Below are 21,021 nucleotides of genomic sequence, written 5' to 3'. Positions count from 1 at the left end.
TAGAATGGTGACGAAACGTCTGAAAACTAACCTTCCAGCTCAGCAATCAAACTCACATCCAGAACCTCAACCTGAGCTACAAATCTTCTCAAAACTCGCTATGATGTGCTGTGTGTTTGGTGTGCCACATTGTAGATTATATTCTTTGCTTAAGTTTAACAACTTTCAACAAAACTGGCATTGGCATTGTGCTCCATCTACTTGTGTATTTACAAATTAGGAGCAGGAATAGGCCACTTGGCCACTCAACCTGGCTCTGCCAGTCAACAAGATCATGGCTGATCTGATTACACCAAATTCCAGTTTATCCCCAATAACCCGTCACCCTCTTGTTTATGTATATAGCTCTGCCTTAAAAATATTCAAAGACTTTGCTCCTATTGCATTTTGAGGGAAAAGTTCCAAAGACTCACAACCCTCTGTGAGTCAAAAAAAATTCTCTGCATCTGTTTTAAATGGGCAACTCCTTATTTTTAAACAGTGACCTCCTTAGTCCTAGATTCTCTTTCAAGATGAAACATCCTTTCCACATACAGTGTCAAAACACTTTAGGATCATATATGTTTCAATCAAGTTTGCTTTTAATATTCTAAGCCCCAATGGTTTGTCCAACCTTTCCTTATCAGACAACTGCTTCTGATGCAGTTACATCCTTCCTTAAAATGAGGAGACCAATACTGTAAATGGTACTGTAGATGTAATCTCACCAATGTTCATGTGTAATGAAGCATAACCTCCTTACTTTTGTATTCAATTTCCCTCACTGTAACGATAACATTCTATTAGCTTTCCTAATTACTTGATGCACCTCCATGCTAACCTCTCATGGTTCATGCACTAGGGACACCCAGTTTTCTCTGCATCTCAGAATTCTGCAATTTCTTACCATTTAAATAATATCCTCTCTTTTCTACATCTGCCATAATAAACGATCACATATTTTCCCACATAATAATCTCTTTGTCAGATCCTTGCCCATTCATTTAACCTCCTTAGGTCCACTTAGACCATATGCTGTATGACCGTAAGATGTAGGAACAGAAGTAGACCATTCAGCCCTTCGAGTCTGCTCCACCATTCAATGAAATCATAGCTGATCTGATATAGAACATAGAACAATACAGCGCAGAACTGGCCCTTTGGCCCTCGATGTTGCTCCGACCTGTGAACTAATCTAAGCTCCTCCCCCTACACTATCCCATCATTATCCATATGTTTATCCAAGGATTGTTTAAATGTCCCTAATGTGGCTAAGTTAACTACATTGGCAGGCAGGGTGTTCCACACCCTTACCACTCTCTGAGTAAAGAACCTGCCTCTGACATCTGTCTTAAATCTATCACCCCTCAATTTGTAGCTATGCCCCCTTGTACAAGCTGAAGTCATCGTCCTCGGAAAAAGACTCTCAACTGTTCACCCTATCTAATTCTCTAATCATCTTGTATGCCTCTATTAAATCCCCTCTTAGCCTCCTTCTCTCCAATGAGAACAGACGCAAGTCCCTCAGACTTTCTTCATAGGGCCTGCGCGCCAGACCAGGCAACATCCTGGTAAATCTCCTCTACACCTTTTCCAATGCTTCCACATCCTTCCTGTAATGGGGCGACCAGAACTGCACGCAATATTCCAAATGAGGCCGCACTAGCATTTTGTACAGTTGCAGCATGACATCATGGCTCCGGAACTCAGTCCCTCTACCAATAAAACATAACACACCGTAAGTCTTCTTAACAGCACTATCAAAATGGGTGGTGACTTTCAGGGATCTATGTACATGGACACCAAGATCCCTCTGCACATCTACACTACCAAGAATATTTCCATTGACCCGGTATTCTGCCTTCCTATTATTCCTCCCAAAGTGACTCACCTCCCATTTATCCATATTAAACTCCATTTGCCACCTTTTGGCCCAATTCTGCAATTTATCCAAGTCTCCCTGCAACCTGCAATATTCTTCCACACTGTCCACCACTCCACCGACTTTAGTGTCATCTGCAAGCTTACTAACCTCTCCACCAATGCCTGCATCCAAGTATAAAAATGACAAACAGCAGTGGTCCCAAAACAGATCCTTGAGGCATACCACTAGTAACCAGACTCCAGGCTGAATATTTTCCATCAACCACCACTCGTTGCCTTCTTACATAAAGCCAGTTCCTAATCCAAACTGCTAAATCTCCCTCAATCCCGTGCCTCTGTATTTTCTCCAAAAATATCCCTCAACTCCACTTTCCTACCTTTTCTCCATAGTCATTGGGTCACAAACTGATTGACAATCTATCTCAGCCTTGAATATACTCAATGATTCAGCCTCAACAGCCCTCTGTGGTATAGAATTCCACAGATTCATAACCCTGTTATGGAAAAAAAATCCTCTTCATTTCTGCCTTGAATGTGTGACCCATTATTCTGAGATTATGCTCTCTGGTATTAAACACTCTCGCAAGGTGAAACAACCTTTCCATATTTGCCCTGTCAAGTTCTCAAACAATCTTGTATATGTCAATAACATCACCTCTTAATCTTCTATGTTCCAAAGAGTGTAGGCCAAACCTACTCAATCTGTCAACCTCTATCAACTCAGTCTATATCAGTGAATCTTCTCTGGATTGCCTCCAATGGCATTATTTCTTTCCTTAGATGAGGTAAAAAAAACTCTTTGCAATATTCCAGATGTGGTCTGATTTTAGCACCTTGTATTGTTTTAGCAACAACTCCAATTTCTTTACTCCATTCACTTTAAAATAAAATCCAACATTCCATTTGCCTACCTATTTCCCGCTGAACGTGGATGCTAGCCTCTTTATGATTCATGGTTGAGGACTCCTACATCTCTGTGTTGTGTAGCTTTCTGCAGTTTTCTCGGTTTAAGTAATGCTCAGCGCATTTATTCTGCCTGCAAAAAGTGCATAATCTTACATTTCCCCACATTATATTCTATCTGCTAATTTTTGTGTACTCATTAACCTGTCTATATTTCTCCACATCCGCTTTCGTGTCATCGTCACCATTTTGCCTTCCCACCTATTTCAGTGTCATCCATAAATCTGGCTGTAGTACATTAACTTTCATCATTCAAATCATTATTATATTTTATAAATAATTGCTGGCCCAGCACTGATCACAGGTTGCCATCCTGAAAATACTCTATCTTCTCCAACTCTGTGTATTCTATCAGTTAGCCAATCCTCTATCCATGCCAATATATTATCTCCAACACCACTGGTTCTTATCTTATTAACTAGCCTAAAGTGTGGTACCTTAGCAAATGCCTTAACAAAATGAAAATTTAAATCTGAATTGAAAAACTCAAAATTCAGACAGCTTTCAACAGTAAGGATAAGAAAACTTTGCTTATGCCATTACTCAGTATCTGGTACTATCTGAAAAAGTCCCTGACTCTATAATAAAAATAGAAATTGCTGGAAAGGTTCTGCAGGATTGGAAGCATCTGTGGAGAGAAATCAGAATTAATGTTTTGGATCAAAAGACCCTTCCTCAGAACATGAAACTCAACCTGAAATGCTAACTCTGATTTCTCTGTACGGACGCTGCCAGACCTGCTTTTTGCTTTACCAGCAATTTCCATTTTAGTTTTTGATTTATAGCAACTGCAGTTCCTTCAGTTTTCCCTAACTTTATATTAGAGTCTGACAGCTGGACAGGATTCCAAATCAGCTTAATAGGTGGCCAGGAAAAATTAGATAGGGTGAAACTAACTCTAACTCCTGGCTAACCATAGAACTGCCCCCTGACTCAGCACTGACTCTCCACTCCCCTGGCTGCCTCATTGATCTCTCATGGATACCTAGACAGCCATATTTGTGGCTCCATCTTGACACCCCAAGGGCATAACACCTCGACCCTGACCTCTCACCTCTCTTGATGTCATGCATCTTTCAACTTCATCTCACTTGATACCCAGAGGACCCAAAGAACACCCCATTCCCCACTGCCCCATCCCACACCCTGGATCCCACAACACTCAATCTCTGACTTACCAGATGGACCAATTACCCTCAGACTGCCCTCCAAGCCCCCCTCACCCTAACACAACTAGCCTCCCACCCTCATCTCTTCCCAGGCCAACTCTAAGTCTTCATTCACTTACAAATCACCTCACCCCTCCACCCATCAGGCAATTCACTCACCTGACACCCTGCCCACCTATGTGCCACACTGTTCTCCTACCCGGCACTTTTCCATCCCATCCATTTAGCACATGAACCTCTCACACATCTGACATCCTCCCACACACTTCACCCATCTGGCATTCTACAAGCCCACCCAGCTGGCAACCCTTTACTTACCCTAAATTCATTTAGTAGATGTCAAAGTGGTTACAGGCCACTTAAGCAGTGGTATTTGGCAGCTAATGCCATGAAAGGGGGAGGGTCGTTTCAGCTGCTGCTTGTGTGGATTGTTGGACTGGACCAAAATGCTTCAGCTGGGAAGACTCTTGGCTCAGAGGTTAAACCTGACATTTCCACCCAGGGTAAGTAGGGGCAGTTATTTTATCTGATCTGGGTTGGAAATAGGGATTCCAACCCAGATCAGAAGATTTGAGCCAAAGGCTTTCACAGTGGGCAGGCAGTCAGAGTTACAGTGAGTGAGGGTGAATATTCATTGCAGAGTGGATACTGAATATTCACTTCCTCTTCATACAATGTATGCAGTCACTATTTCCCTCTCTTACTGTGGCAAAGGGAAGTGTTCACAGTCTTATTATGCGAAGGAAGGAGACAATATCAACAATGACACAAGAGGAGAGTTACTGAGTTAAACAGTAAGGAAAGGACAATATTTATTAAACTGAACAGTGGGTGACACAGAATATTCACTGGATGAAAATGCAGGGAAGAAAAGGAAGAAAATTCACCAAGTTGGACAGTCAGGGAAGTGTGTATTTCCAAATATTTATAATTGAATAGGTTTAACTGGGAAAGTGTTACTTACAAATCAAGGAAATCTTGTAAAGGAGATCAGCCCTCTGAGAATGCGTGCATTCTACAGAATACATTACATTCCCAGTGCAACTATTGCATTGACAGCAATCTGCACTTGTATTAACAAAAGAAATCTCATAAGTAAAAGCTTCATGACTTAATCATAATATCATGTAGTTTTCTTGATCTTTGCATAAACTATTTTTAAAATTGCCATAAGTTCACAAACTATTATGTCATAGTATGGAGTTCCTTTTATACTTATATATTTGACAGTATTCAGCATGAAACAGAATCATTTTCTGTCCTTGTGCAGTGAAGCAAAAGATGACAAGGTCAGGTACAAATAAGAGTTCCATGTGAATTAATCTGGTAACGTGCCACACATAAAGCTCGGAACAATAACTGTACAGGGCCAGCATTACTGTAGATTTAGATTATTACATTGACAAATAAAGTGTCAGAAGGTTATTGAATTTCATGACCGCACTCAATTTGTTGGATCATATTTTCTCCTTCCAGTTCTGTATTGAAGCAGAGATACTCAGAATTCAAGAAGTCTGTCTAAATGGGTCATTGTTATTGCTAAAGACATGTTAGAGAGAAATACAGCATTTTAGAATGTTCGAGCTCGACTTGAAGTTATGGTATTCATAATAGAGACAGCTGCATCCATCACAAACCAACATTAATATTAGAAAAGAATTCAACAGAAGGTATTCATGATTTCCTGCTTTCTTCCTCTCAGTATTATTACTCTTACACTATAATCAAAAGAAACCCCAGCTGACTTTAGTTGTGTGTCCTTCTCATTAATCTGGGATCAAAGATACAAGGAGGGGCTTCAACTAAAAATTAAAAGAAATAGACTCTGAAACAACGATCTAAAGACCATAAACATAGCAATTATTTTGCTTGTGATTCTGCCATAAATATGCTTAAAAGTAATTGTGTTATCTGGGAACAGTGGTAACGTTACTAGTAGACTAATAGTTCAGAGGCATGGACTAATACTCCAGTGACAAGTTCAAATTCCACAATGGGACATGGTGGAATTTAAAAATGCAATTAAATAAATAAATCTGCAATAATAAAGTTAGCCTTGGTAACAGTGACAATGAGATACTGGGATTTTCAGAAAAACCTTTCTAGTTCACTGACATCCTTAGAGTTATAAATCTACCATCCCTACCCGGTGTGGCTTATCTCTGACTCCAGACCTGTAGCAATGAGGTTGTCTCTTAACTCCACACTGATTAGCAAACCAGTTATTTGTATAGATATACTACAAATGTAATAAAGCAAAAATCCCTTTATTAATGTAATACAAATGTCATATCCTTGAATATGTTAAATATCCATCTACCAAAAATGTTTAACTCAGTGATTGGCTGCAGTGAGAAAGAGAAGGTAATAGGATTTATAAAAAGTTAAGCTTACTGCTATATAAGGCATTGGCCAGACTGTATTTGGAGTATTGTACGCAGTTCTAGTTCATCCAACTGTATGAAAGTCAGTTCTGAAGACGAGTCAATATGGACTTGAAACATTAACCCTGTTTTTCTCTCCATAGACACGACCAAGACCTGCTGAGTTTTTCTAAAACTTCTTATTTTTATTTTATTTTATATTTGAAAGACATCTTTGCCTTTGAGAATGTAAATGAAAATACAATTACGAACATATGAAATACAAGCTGACTAGTTCAATCGGCCTCTGAGTTTCTCTGCTATTCAATAATACCATGACTGATGTGTAGATAGCGAGTTTTGAGAAGATTTGTAGCTCAGGTTGAGGTTCTGGATGTAAGTTTGTTCACTGAGCTGGAAGGTTCATTTTCAGACGTTTCGTCATCACTCTAGGTAACATCATCAGTGAGCCTCCGGTGAAGCGCTGGTGTTATGTTCCGCTTTCTATTTCTGTGTTTAGGTAAATATGTAGATGTTTTGAATTCCACATCCCTATCTTGCCCTGATACCCTTTTATTGCCCTGTTCAACAAGAATCTGTGTCAAAACTATTTTATTGTAATGACCTACCTCCTCCACCATCTGAGGAAACATAGGACATAGAACAGTACAGCACAGCACAGGCCCTTTGGTCCATGATGTTGTGCCGAACTTTTACCCTAAACCTAAGGTCTATCTAGCCTCCACCCCTACCTTATACTATCATCCATATGACTATCTAATAGCAGCTTAAATGTCCCTAATGATGCCGACTCCACTACCCTCTCTGGCAATGCATTCCATGCCCTTGCCACTCTCTGAGTAAAGAACCTACCTTTGACATCACCCCTTTCTCCATCTCCGCTCTCTTTAAAACTATACCCCCTCATAATAGCTACCTCCACGCGAGGAAAAGGTCTCTGGCTGTCTGCTCTATCTATATCTCTGATCATTTTGTACACCTCTATCAAGTCAAAGGGAGGGAGGTACAAAGTCACACAAGTTTCTGAGAGAAAAATATTCCCCTCATCTCCTAAAGGGGAAATCACAAATTTTAAAACAGTGTCTCTAGTTCGGGACTGACCCGCAAGAGGAAACATCCTCTCCGCGTTTACCTTCTCAAGATCAATCAGGATCTCACAGCCTTCAATCAAGTCATGTCTCACTCTTCTAAAGTCCAGTGGAAACAGGCCCAGCCTGTCCAGCCTTTCTTTATAAGACAACACAATCATTCCAACTATCAATCTGATAAGCCTCCGCTGATCCATCTCCAATGGATTTAAATCTTCCTTTTAATAAGGAAACCAAAACAGCACACAGTATTTGAGATGCTTTCTCAACAATGATCCGTATAACTGAAGCAAAATTTAAATATTTTATATTCAATTCGTCTTGTAATAAAGAATGGCACCCCATTAGCATTCTTGGTAACATGCTGTACCTGCATCCTACCTTTTTGTGACTCATGTTTCATGATACTAAATCCCTGTGTAACTCAGGATTCTGTGATTGTTCTCCATTTAAACTAATAGCACTCCTTTTATTTCATTCTACGTGCCAAAATGAACCACTTCATCTCTTCCTAAGTTATAAGCCATCTGTCTTATTTTTGTCCTCTCACTCAACTGTTGCTGAACAAACAGATCTTGGAGTGCAGGTTCATAGTTCCTTGAAAGTGGAGTTGCAGGTAGACAAGACAGTGAAGAAGGGATTTGGTATGCTTCCTTTGATTGGTCAGTGTATTGGGTATAGGAGCTGGTAAGTCGTGTTGTGGCTGTACAGGACATTGGTTAGGCCACTTTTAGAATATTGCATTTAATTCTGGTCTCCCAGCTATAGGAAGGATGTTATGAAACTTGATAGGACACAGAAAAGGTTTGTAAGAATGTTGCCATGGTTGGAGGGTTTGAGCTATAGGGAAAGGCTGCCTAGGCTGGGGCTATTTTCCCTAGAGTGTCGGAGGCTGAGGGGTAACCTTATAGAGGTATATAAAATCATGAGGGGCCCACATAGGGTGAATAACCAAGGTCTTTTCCCCAGGGTAGTGGAATCCAAAACTAGGGGACATAGGTTTAAGGTGAGGGGGGCAAGATTTAAAAGGGACCTGGCGGCAACTTTGTCATGCAGATGGTGGTGCATGTGTGGAATGAGTTGCCAGAGGAAATGGTGCTGGTGTAATAACAGGATTTAAAAGGCATCTGGATGGTTATATGAATAAGAAGGATTTAGAGGGATATGGACCAAATATTGGCAACTGGGACTAGATTAATTTAAGATAGCTGGTCAGCATGGACAAGTTGGACTGAAGGGTCTCTTTACATGCTGTACAGCTCTATAGCTCTGATTCCTATTTCTCAGTAGATTCACGTCAATGGTGTGGGCTATGTGAGACTTGAGACAGAATCAGACGAGCCTGGTGGGCCCAATCTCTATGTTACGAATGTCTTGCTCAATCTTTTATGTTTTTCACAAGCAGTGCGGTGAGCTTCTCACGCAGCAGTAACACGTCGACATCACAACAGATCATTGTGTTAAACACCTTATTAAAGCCCAATTTGCCTCATTACTATTCAGCTTCCTAGCTTACCAAATGCACCAAACAATCTGGAGATTAAGAACGCTGGACGTGGAGATCAGAGTGGGTGCCTGGCAACTTTGTCTTGCTGCTTGCCATGATATACCTCCAAGTACCAACATCTCAGCGCATTATCTTTGGGCATTGGACACACACGTCATGTCCACAGACATTGGCATCTGATATACATCAGCCTCTAAGAGCTCTCATGGCATATCTCCGATCCATCTACAGAGTGCTTCTGCACTTCAGTGCTGCAAATCTGGCTGCACTAACAACTATCACTGTAAAGCTGCTGCAAGGATTGTGTGATCAGGGATGTGCCCATCTTTCCCTCTAAGCTGCATGCTCCAATGTTCTGCACATGGTGATTGACATGCAAATGTAGTTTGCAGCATTGATTGGTTTCTGGAAATTTTGCCATGCATGGATCTCAGATGTGCACATAGAAGATAGAAAATTGAGAGTGAATGCTGGACAAGAACCCAGCATATGGACTGGAGCAGGCTGCATCTCTGGGTTCTTCACTTACTGAGTCTACATGAATGCTCAAAGCATCTCAGCCTTGCATTGCCTTCTTGTGCTTTGTCTCTAAGCCAGAGATACAAGGCTCATGGTACATCTATCATGTTTTGTCATTTACTACAGACACAAAGCCAGGAAGCTTGTCATGAATGTCAGCAGTGATCAGTCAAGGGGGTTTCAGTACAGTAAGTAAAGGGCAGCTTTTTTTACAAGTCAAGGGGCTTGGACACATTCACTCAGCCACTTGGGGCAATACAAATCAGGATACTCTCTATATAAGAGGTGAGGAGCCAAATGTTGGACAGCCCGCTCACTTTGAGTCTTTCGGCCATATTCAGGGCTGTTTTCTCTTGGAATGACAGAGAGGAGGGTATTTTGGTAGATGAAAGCTAGTGGCACCGCTGTTACTTTTGGTGCTGGTGGAAAGGTATCCTAAATAAGTGGAGTAGGCAGCACTGAAGGCATACAGAGTTTATTGGGTTTGGGGTTTAGGGTGACTGAGAGTGAATGAGGCAAGATGTTGCATGTAATCGTGAGCTTAATAGAGCATGAGCCTTGGTAGGAGATGGATACAGTAGCAGAGACAGAGTGAGTGCAAGGTATCACGGAGAAGGAGCTGGCCCCTATGCAGGCAGGGTGGCAAAGGTCATTGACCTTCTCCCTACAGTGCTGGATATTCCTCCAGAAAGCCGACACTATTTAAACGCAATCTCAGGCAAGGCTGGTATGGTCTGCTGTCATGGCTTCTACAGCTGGACCTTGGGGAAGAAGGAAATAAATGCACAACCCTGTCCAGCAGGAGATCCAGGTGCCTGCCTGTGAATGGGTGTGGGGTGGGGGGGGTGGTTGGTGGTGGGGGTGGTGAGGTGGGGGATGCCTATTTCCCCTATCTCCTACATCTGGGTAAAATGTCAGGATGTTGCTCTGGACTGACTGTGCTTTTATGGGTGCACAAAGGGCTTTTAAAGATGGCAGGTGTACAAGAAATGAAAATGAACTCTGGGATATCTGCTGAGTGGCCAGTTGTCCTGGGAACAACATGAGGCTCTCTGATGAAGGGTCTAGGCCCCACACGTCAGCTTTTGTGTTCCTGAGATGCTGCTGAGCCTGATGTGTTCATCCAGCCTCACATTTTATTATCTATGAGGCAATGTAGGTCTGAATTTGAACGTGACAACGTCTTGCGGCAATGTAAGTAGTTAATGAGGTGAGCTTGGTATGTTATGGTGAGAAAACTTGCTAGGCCTTATGGTGGAAATCATTTCAAAAATTCAATACAAACCAGACGACAAAAAAAAGGTTCAGCCCCAATATCTTCTTAACAGGATATTTTCCTACCTAACTTTGGTTAAGTGTCAATTTCGATACCTTATCTCAGCTCCCCTTATCTAAGTCATTGATGTAAATTGTATAAAGTTGAAGCTCCAGAACAAACCCTTGTGGGACTAAACTCATTATGTCCTGCTGATCAGACAAAGGTCTACTTTTGCACACTCTCGGTTTTCTACCAGGCAGCCAATCTTCTATGAAATAGTAAGAACTGCAGATGCTGGGGTTTCAGATAACACAGTGTGGAGCTGGATGAACACAGCAGGCTAGGTAGCATTAGAGGAGCAAGAAAGGTGATGCTTCGGATCGGGACCCTTCTTCAGAAATGGGGGAGGGGAAGGGAGCTCAGACCTAAATGGAGAGGGGACGGATGGGGCTGAGAAATGTGGGTGTGATGGTGATATATGAGTGCAGGTAGGGAGTTGTGAGGATTGGTCAGTGAGGGGCAGATGGGTAGGAGAAAAGATGGACAGGACAAGGAAGCTTCGGAGAGAGCGATCCCTGTGAAAAGTGGGGTGATATGTGAGGACAAGGGGAATTCTGTCTGTTTTTATTGAGGGGAGGGGATGTGAGAGCAGAGGTGTGGGAAACACAAGAGATACAGTGATGGCATTTGTGATCACCGAAAGGAAGAAGTTACAGTCTTTGAAATAGCTCCACACTCCTCACTAACCCGACCACTCCTGACACCTCTCCCTGCAACCACAGGAGGTGCTACACCTGCCCCTATACCTCCCTCCTCACCTTCATTCAAGGCCCAAAACAAACCTTCCACATCAGACAGGGGTTCACCTGCACATCTGCCACCTTGGTCTACTGCATCTGCTGCTCCCGATGTGGCCTCCTCTACATCGGTGAGAGCAAGTGGAGGCTCAGAGACGATTTTCTAGAGCACCTGTGCTCTGTTCGTGACAAACAACACCTCCCAATCACAAACCATTTCAACTCCCTTCCCACTTCCTGATTGACATGCCTATCCTCCAGTGCCACAATGACCCCACCCCAAAACTGGAAGAGCAGTATCTCATATTCCACCTCGGGAGCCTACAGCCCAGTGGCCTAAATGGGGATTTTACCAGTTTCAAAATCTCCCCATCCCCGGCCTCATCCTGTGTCCAACTGTCCGTCTCATCCCTGCCTCCTTGACCCGACACAATTAGTCCATTTTCTCTCCCACCTACCAGCACTCCCACCTCACTGACTAAACCCAACCACTGCCTACATGCACTTACCTATCACCATCCCACCTACCTTCCCCAGTCCCACCCCCACTCTCTCTATTTATTTCTGAGCTCCCTTCCCTCTCTCCATTTCTAAAGAAGGGTCCCAACACAAAGCGTCAACTTTCCTGCTCCTCTAATGCTACCTGGTCTGCTGTGTTCATCCAGCCAATCTTCTGTTCTAATTTATCTCATATGCCAATATGTTAAAGCCAACACACAGGAGCTTTTATTTTCCATAATAGCCTTTGATATGCCACCTGTACAAAAGCCTTCTGGAAAAGTAAAAAACAAATATATGCTTCCCTTTATCCTGTGTGTGTTTTAATGCTTCAAAGAATTCCAATAAATTGGTTAAACATTGATTTCCCTTTGATAAAATCATGCTGGAATCTTCCTGATTCCCTTGAGGTTTTCTAAGTGTGCACCTAAAATCTGTTTAGTGATCAATTTTAATACCTTCATCACAACTGATGTCAAGCTAACTGGCCTTAGTTTCCTAGAATTTTGTGGTTTATTGAAAGGGGAATTGAATTCAAGAGTAGGAATGTTATGTTTCAGCTCTACAGAGTGTGAGTAAGACTGCGTCTATAGTAATGGTCACTGTACTTGCAGAAGGGTGTTGATATGTTGGAAGCCGTTCAGAGGTTTATTTGACTAATACCTGGAATGAGTGGATTGTCTTATGCGGAAAGACTTGATAGGCTAGGCCTGTATCCTCTGGAGTTTAGAAGGGTCAGGGGACTTGATTCTGAGGGGGTGAGAAATAGCAGGAACTCTGAGGGGACTTGACTGGTTGGATGCGTAAAAGGATGTTTATGGGAGATCTTTGTTTAAAAATTAGTGGTTGCCCTTTTAAGAGGATGTTCTTTTTCTCTCTCAGACAGTTGAGATTTTTTAAAAAACTGATTTGCTCAAAAGACAGTGGATCTAGAATCTTTAAATTTTTTAACGAAATGATAGGTAGATTGGGTTGAAATATTAAAACTAAAAGAACTGCAGATACTGCAAATCAGGAACAAAAACAGAAGTTGCTGGAAAACCTCAGCAGGCCTGGCAGCATCTGGGAAGAAAAAATTAGAGTTAATGTTTCGGGTCCAGTGACAGTTCCTCAGAACCCTGGGTTCAGAATTGTCATGACCGTGGGGTGAAATATTATTGTCAGTAAGCAGGAACAGTGGATTGAGGTTAAAGTCAGATTTGGCATGATCCTATTGAAAGGAGAAGCAGGATCAATGGGACAAGGGACTACTTTAGTTTCTTGCTCATATGTTCACATGTTTCTGTTTTCTGCCTCCCACCATTCTTCAAAAGAGGGGTTGTATGTGATACTTTCCACTCCAATTCAACCTTTCCAGGAAAATTAACCCCAATGCTTCTAATACCACCAAGTATAAAGGATGAACAAGAAACCGGGCTAGTTTTCAATAGAAAAGCAACTTCAATGTGCCCTAAATGGAATGTTCATAATTACTTTGTAATTGATCAAAATGATCCAAAACAAGTTCTTTACAATGGAGAAGGGTTCCATTTAATGGATACACAATTTAAATAAAAGGAATTTGCAATCAGAATTGAAATTACATGACACTTTTAACATTTAAGAAAGAGGTTTGCTTAGAAACTTATTGAAGGAAACCACTGAAACACAGTATATATGGTTTCAATATGCAATGGGTTTCATCTCTGAGGTGAAATGATTGCATCATATAGCAGGAAATTGGAAGGTCGTCTGCTCCCAGCAACTAGATATGATCGTAGTTACCACTGTTGAGAACAAGAATGACAACATTTTAGTGCTGATTTTCCAAGCCCTGCTTGTTTTGAACAGGGTGCCCTTCTGGGACTGTGGGACCACTAAATTTACATAATGGGGAGAAAGCAGTTATGTAAGGCTGTAAGCAATTAGGAAGCAGCGGGTTGGGAATAATTAACTCTTTCCTCCACACTGAAACGACAATGTTCTTATTGTTTGGAACCTTTGTATATGTTTTGATACGATCTTCCCGTTCTTGCTAGTGATTTTCTGTTTTATTTTCTCTTCACAGTACTGTGCTTTCGCTTCACTTTTCTTCATTCTGGTATCAATCAGCACATTCTGCCTTGAGACCCATGAGGCATTTAATCCAATCGTTAACAGAACAGAGATTGTAAAGAATGGAAATGAAACCCGGACTGAAGTTATTCAGGAAACGGAAACAGAAGCCTTCTTAATGTACATCGAAGGAGTCTGTGTGGTATGGTTTACCTTTGAATTTCTCATGAGGATCACGTTTTGTCCCAACAAGGTGGAGTTTATCAAGAATTCTCTCAATATCATAGACTTTGTGGCTATTCTTCCCTTTTATCTGGAGGTAGGACTCAGTGCTTTGTCTTCCAAAGCTGCTAAGGACGTTCTGGGATTCTTGCGAGTGGTCCGCTTTGTCCGAATCCTGCGAATCTTCAAGCTGACTCGCCATTTTGTGGGACTGAGAGTTTTAGGACACACTTTGCGTGCAAGCACCAATGAATTCCTGCTGCTCATCATCTTCTTGGCACTTGGCGTCCTGATATTCGCCACCATGATCTACTATGCTGAGAGGATAGGTGCTAGTCCCCACGACCTGAGAGCTGATCGACACACACACTTCAAAAATATTCCGATTGGATTCTGGTGGGCCGTGGTAACCATGACTACACTTGGCTATGGAGACATGTTTCCTCAGACATGGTCGGGCATGTTGGTAGGAGCCCTCTGTGCTCTTTCGGGCGTGCTGACCATTGCTATGCCAGTCCCTGTCATTGTCAATAATTTTGGAATGTATTACTCCTTAGCGATGGCCAAACAAAAATTACCAAAGAAGAAAAAGAAGCATATACCGAGACCGCCCCAGCTGGGATCCCCCAATTATTGTAAATCTGGTGTAAACTCTCCACATCACAGTACACAGAGTGACACATGCCCACTCGCTCAGGAAGAGATTTTAGAAATAAACAGAGCAGGTAGGAAACCTCTTAGAGGAATGTCCATCTGACCCTCAAATGCTTCCTTTGCACCTATCCCTGGTAGTCATTTTATATCCCAACCAGCTTTGGGTTTCTAGAAAGGCAGCACATTTAAGCCATGCCCGTGTTTTGTAAGAAATGTCCTTTTAGTAAGCATGTTACCAAATAGGATGTAGTCAATCCAGTAGATCCTACTTTGAGACAAATCATTCATCATTGAAATAATTCAATATCACCAGCCTGTTGTCGATTTTTACGATAATCTGTAAATTGATAGCTTCTGCCAATTTTCCTTTTTGCATAAAATAACAAAAATTGTAAAAGATTTATATCTCAGAATGGCTATCAAAACATTATATGTACTAGAACTATTTAGCATTATTCACAATTTACTGGTTAGTAGTTTCTAGAACTAGGTATTGCAGTGTAGGAAGTGGGTTGAGGAGAATCCCTTTAAGACTGGGGGATAACAATAGTTTCTGGGTAAGGAAATATGAGATTAATGAAGATTGATTACATTAAGAGCTTTCAGGTTCCAAATCATTTCTCTGGAGACTATTTATTGCCCACCTCCTACAGGAATCTTGTTGCATGAAAATATATAGAGGGTTAGGCTTGAAACTCCTAGGAAAGTGGTCTAGAAGAGTTTCACAGCAAAGAATATTACTCCTGACCTTAGTTTGTCTTTCTGTAAATATATCTCAGTTGCTCTTAAAATTCTGTCGTATATTCCTTGAAATAACATAGTGCAATATTACAAACAATATTATATCTCTGCAACATAGTGTAAGATGAAGCCACTTTCCCTGCTGTTTCAGAGTGAATTAGCGTAAAATAATTGTGCATTTTAGTACAAAAGATGTTTAACTCTTTCAATGAGAGAAATATAGTCACATAATCACATCAAATTAAGATGTTTCTAACACCTATTTTAGTATTAAAAATTTTTAGCCTAGGAATTGCTATTTGTATACTAATGAGCACATTTAAATAAACAGGTTAACACCTGTATTAAAATAGGAGTGTCAGGCAACTGCTTTAAGTGTGCGTCTGCTAATATCTCAAAAAGAAATGTTTTGTTTTCTTTTCACAATTTTGCTTTCTGAGAGCAAAAGAGATATCAAATTACAAACAGAGAAGTTAATCCTGGAATATTTAGCTATGAACTATGTTTCTAAAACAAAAGAGTTGACATAATGGTTCAGAAGGTTGTCGTATGAACATGTAATGCACTCCTACCAAATTTATTTCTCTTTTTAATCAATCATTATCGTCTGTTAAATAGTGAGAGGGGACTTCAAATTGCAGGAAGCAATCTTACAATGACATTGTCAACAATAATTTCCACATCACTGACTCTATTTTGAAATTCACTATTTTTTTGATGATGGATCTCCTTTTAGCATGCTTTATTTTTCTGCTTGGTTAAATCAATGTTTCCGTGGTGATTAGAATGTAAACTGACATCCTGATATTTCCCCACCTTAAGGGTACTAAGAGGTAAAATATAATCTGTTAAAGGCATTGGCATGTAGAAACATGGATTATCTCTAATCTATTACCACATCTCATCACCACCTCGCACAACACCACACTTGCATTCCAACTCCAATCCAACTGCCACACCCAGACCTGTCATGACCCACATGCACACTTACAGACACCCTCAGTTTATTTCTCAAAGAATTTGAAGTCTAAATTGAAAGTAATCCAATGTTTATCTTTTTCCTCAGCTGAGCAGTGATTGACAGTGCCTTTGACCTGTCGGCTCCATTTCCTGCACCTCTGCTCTCACCACTCTCCCATCTTCCCAGAAACTCAAAAACATTTTCTCATTTTACAATCCATACTTACCTGGCTTCACCAGATTACCCTTTGACACATGCATTCCCTTTAACTTGAGATCACTACTAAACACAATCCTGGCCCATTCTCCCTTCTCAACACTCTAAAGAAAGTTTCTCCAATTTGGTCCACTCCTCAACTCTCCCAAATCCCTTCTCCTGGCATTCTACCATGTAATGCAGAAGACAAAGCACCCATTAATTCCTTGCTTCTTACATACTTTGTCTGAAACACTCTATTCAGTGAAACAACGATTTTTTATTAGAGATAATAAGGTGTAGAGCTGGAATAACACAGCAGGCCAAGCATCATCAGAGGAGCAGGAAGGCTGATGTTTCGGGCCTAGACCCTTCTTCAGAAATCTTGGCCTGCTGTGTTCATCCAGCTCTACACCTTGTTATCTCAGATTCTCCAGCATCGGCAGTTTCTACTGTCTCTGAAACAATGTTTTTATTACTTTGAATTTAGTATTCTGTATTTGCTGCCCCCAGTGTGGTTTCCTTTCATAAAAAAGGCCAGAGGTGACTTAGGCAGATGGTCTGCACATCACCTCCATTCAGTTTGCAATTATGATCCTGAGATTCCAGTCTCCTCTTAGTTTTGTTTGCTGCCCCAGCATTCTGACCATTTTTTCTCTATTTCTAAGATTATTCCAATAAGGCTTCCTGCAAACTCAGGAAACAGAAATCACCCTTCAATGCAGAACTTTACAGTTTTCAGCATTGCTTTCAACAACTTTAGATCAATATCTCTGTCCCCATGCTTTCAGACTTTGGTGACAATTGTGTATTTCTCCATTTTGTCTTCCACTGGACCTGTCTGTTGTTTCTTCGCAGGTTTTAATATCATTGTTTTGATTGGTATCATCATTCCTTTTGCCCGTTAATCTGTCTTGTTTTCCAACCTATCACAAATCTTCCCTTTTATTCTCTCCATTAGCCAACATTCCTTCTTTAGCATTCCTTAAAACCTGCTTTTATAACTTATGCCAGTTCTAACAAGGGTCACTGACCTGGAATGTTAACTCTGTTTCTCTGTCTCCAAAGGTGCTGCCTGAAATGTTGAGTATTGCCAGATGTTTTTCTTTATTTCAGATTTCCAGCATCTGTGGAATTTTACTTTTGTATCTGGTTCAGCTCATGCAAATTAACATGCATGAGAATAATTAGTTGGGTAGCACATTAAAGTTGCCAGAGTCCAACTGAACCATAGAGCTGCTTTCCCTTTAGAGACAGAGAGAGAGAGAAAGAGATGACCGGTAGTGAGGGTCACCATACCTCAGGCAAGGGGAGGGATTGAGAAGGGAAGTCCTTCATGGTAACCATGTCCCAGACAAGAATTGAACCTATGCTGCTGGTATCACACTACATTGCAATTTGCGACCCAGCCAACTGAGCTAACGGATCCCCAAAGCAAGTTAACCACGCTAAAGAGTAAAGTAAATTACTGAATTCCCAGAGGAACTTTTTTTTCGAGTGATGTCTCTTCTATGTGGCAGTTTAATTTAATTGAACAAGGCCAATGTAAAATGCATATTTTGCACTACTGTTCTTTACCTAACTGTCTCCAGCTGGCAACAATCCCTTTGCCCATGATGTCTATGTACTATCCACAAATGGTCAATATATATTGATTAATAAAGGTCACCAGAGAGGTGGAGAGAGAATAGGAAAAAAATCACACAGTTAGCACTTTGATACATTGTAGCCATTCTGCTTTTGGTCTGACAGCATAAACAAGCAAGATTAAATCATAAATCTTTACTTAATGAGCTGGTACTTAAACTCCCCAATTGCAATGTAGCCAAGTATATCCAGTTACTGAATGCTGGAAAAATCTATTCGCTAGCCCACTGTCCACCTCCATGTCTTCTTCAGGTTTCTTTCTGTGCTCTTCATAATGCTGTCATCTTCTCTCCATTATTACTTCAATATTTTTCTTGTACCCTTCTTTTAACATTCACTGTTTGCCATGTTCACATACCTACACAAAGTCACTCGTTGTATTTACTGAGCAGTTTTGGATTTTGGGGAAAGGAAAGCCCTGCACCTCTTCATTGTGACAGTGTCATGTGCAAGTGATAGATGTTGTGAATTCACACAGTTTGTGATGTTGGGATGTGTATTTGTGATCAAAGGAAAGTAATTGCTAATAATGAAAATGGTGACCCTGCATTGAATTGAAGTTGGATTTTACTGATGGATGCGAGTGGCTGATAGACTATTGCTGTTTGATGCCACATGGTAATAAGCCCGCACTGATGATTAAAAGCCTTGCTGCCTGCCACACAAATCAAGGACATGATTGTGGGTGAAAAAGATATTTCTTAAAGTTTCAATCTATACATCAAATATAGTACCAATCTTTGATCAACAGGCTTGACCTGATCTATCCCAAATCACATTTGAATTACGCCCACTGGCCAGAGTATCGGCAGTCAATACTTTTTGATGGTCATTTCCTACTATTGAAATTACTTAAAAGTATCCCCTGTACAACACATTTATCATAGTAGTGTGTATTTAGACTTCTTCGTCAGCAAATGTTTAGAACTTGATTGTTTCAGTCTTTCAAAGTTCTGCTCATTCTATTCCATGCACATTTTTCCTTTAGAAGTATGAAACCTATTTCACATTTTGGTGCCGTTGCTTACTATATTTGTGTGATTTTATTTGCAAATGCAAAATATTTTACTGGCTGAATGTGCTGCCTCTGGAGTAATTTAGTGGATTGCATAGAGCGTTACAAAGCGTAGATTCTACTAACCTTTAGTAAGAAACGCAAACACAGTACCTAGCATTTCATTCAGCTTTTGCTTGTATATTTGAAGATTTTAAACAGAACGGTGATGCAGCAAATGCAGCATTGGCAAACGAAGATTGTCCTCATATTGACCAGGCAATGACGCCTGAGGATCACCTCCCCTTCACTCGTTCTAACACCAGGGAGAGGAATGCCAGAGACGGACCCTGCTTCCTCTTATCAACCGGGGAATTTGCATGTCCACCCGATGGAGGAATAAGAAAGGGTACGTAACACACAGGCAAGATACAGTAACCTTATAGGTATACATATCAATCTGTTAATCTAATTGCTAGGATATGCAGCTGCATTTAAAAGGTATATCGTGGATTAATAAGCAATGCTTAGCTGTGTAGAGTAATTGTCTATGAAATTCCATAGAGATTTTAGAAAGACGCTAAGCGCCATGAATTAAAGTGTAGAACTTCATTCAAGTCCTCTCACTGGTGTATTGTATATATATGTGTATATATATAGACCTATACATAGAGAGACAGTATTATCCAAACCATACCATTGGTGTGGTATATAGGAGCTTCATGTGTCATTTCTGATGGACAGTCTTCTATAGAGAACATTTAATATGTAAATATAATTTATAAAGTAAATCAAAAGCCAGACTAAAAAAAATGATCACAACACTTTCATAAGAAAGTAGCTCAAAAACCTCAGCTAAAATTATCTTTGTAGCAAAGTGTTGAATTTGATTCCGTATTGGACAGATTGGCTAAAGAGTAATTCACTAGTGTGTTTCAATGTCAGCATATTGTTGGCCCGTGGAAGTGTGTTTCTACCAGCATGAACGATGGAACCCTTTCAGCTTATATTCATCCTGTACGTGTTTTGTAGATCAGTTCAATGTTAAGTTTTTTGTGCATGTTTGAAATGGAATTGGTTGCATGCCTAGTCTTCAAACGCTTCAATGGACTTCAGAATAGTATCAAATTGGCATGTAAAAGAAGCCAATTCCTACATATATGAAAGACTAAAGAGTTCCCAGTTATTCCTTCAGCTCACTCCAGGCATTAAAAAGAGCGAGATATCATGGGACTTAACCTCATAACACCCAAACTTGTATCACTCTGGTTTTCATCACTGAGTTGACACTGATGACCTATGGAAGGATTTCTATGGATTGAAATGTGATAAAGCCAATTGGCTGACCCATTTTTTAGTTATTCACTTAGCAAATAAATCCAAGTAAAATACCTTTGGCGCAGCTTATTTTACCAGTACACTGAGCTTTCCATTTTTTTGTTCAAGTTATTTTAGTGTTTACATATTTTCATTATTTATGACATTTATTTCATTGTTCGTGTCTTAGGGAGTTGAATATGTAGAAAT

General features: G+C 40.6%; 1 protein-coding gene across 3 annotated transcripts in view; it reads left to right on the top strand.

The window, feature by feature from the left end:
- The window catches only part of LOC125459316 (potassium voltage-gated channel subfamily C member 1-like), a 96,495-nt gene that overhangs the window by 72,052 nt on the left and 3,422 nt on the right, over window positions 1-21,021 (top strand). For 2 of the 3 annotated variants that reach the window (XM_048545623.2, XM_048545622.2), the window contains exons 2-3: window positions 14,094-15,027; window positions 19,706-19,903. In XM_048545623.2, the coding sequence (XP_048401580.1) occupies window positions 14,094-15,027; window positions 19,706-19,903 (1,132 nt within the window). The remainder of the gene's footprint in view (window positions 1-14,093; window positions 15,028-19,705; window positions 19,904-21,021) is intronic. The other variant, XM_048545624.2, reaches the window with a different exon arrangement.

This window comes from Stegostoma tigrinum, chromosome 17 (genome assembly GCF_030684315.1).
Source record: "Stegostoma tigrinum isolate sSteTig4 chromosome 17, sSteTig4.hap1, whole genome shotgun sequence".
Lineage (NCBI taxonomy): Eukaryota > Metazoa > Chordata > Chondrichthyes > Orectolobiformes > Stegostomatidae > Stegostoma > Stegostoma tigrinum.
This window is presented reverse-complemented; position numbering and strand designations above follow the sequence as displayed.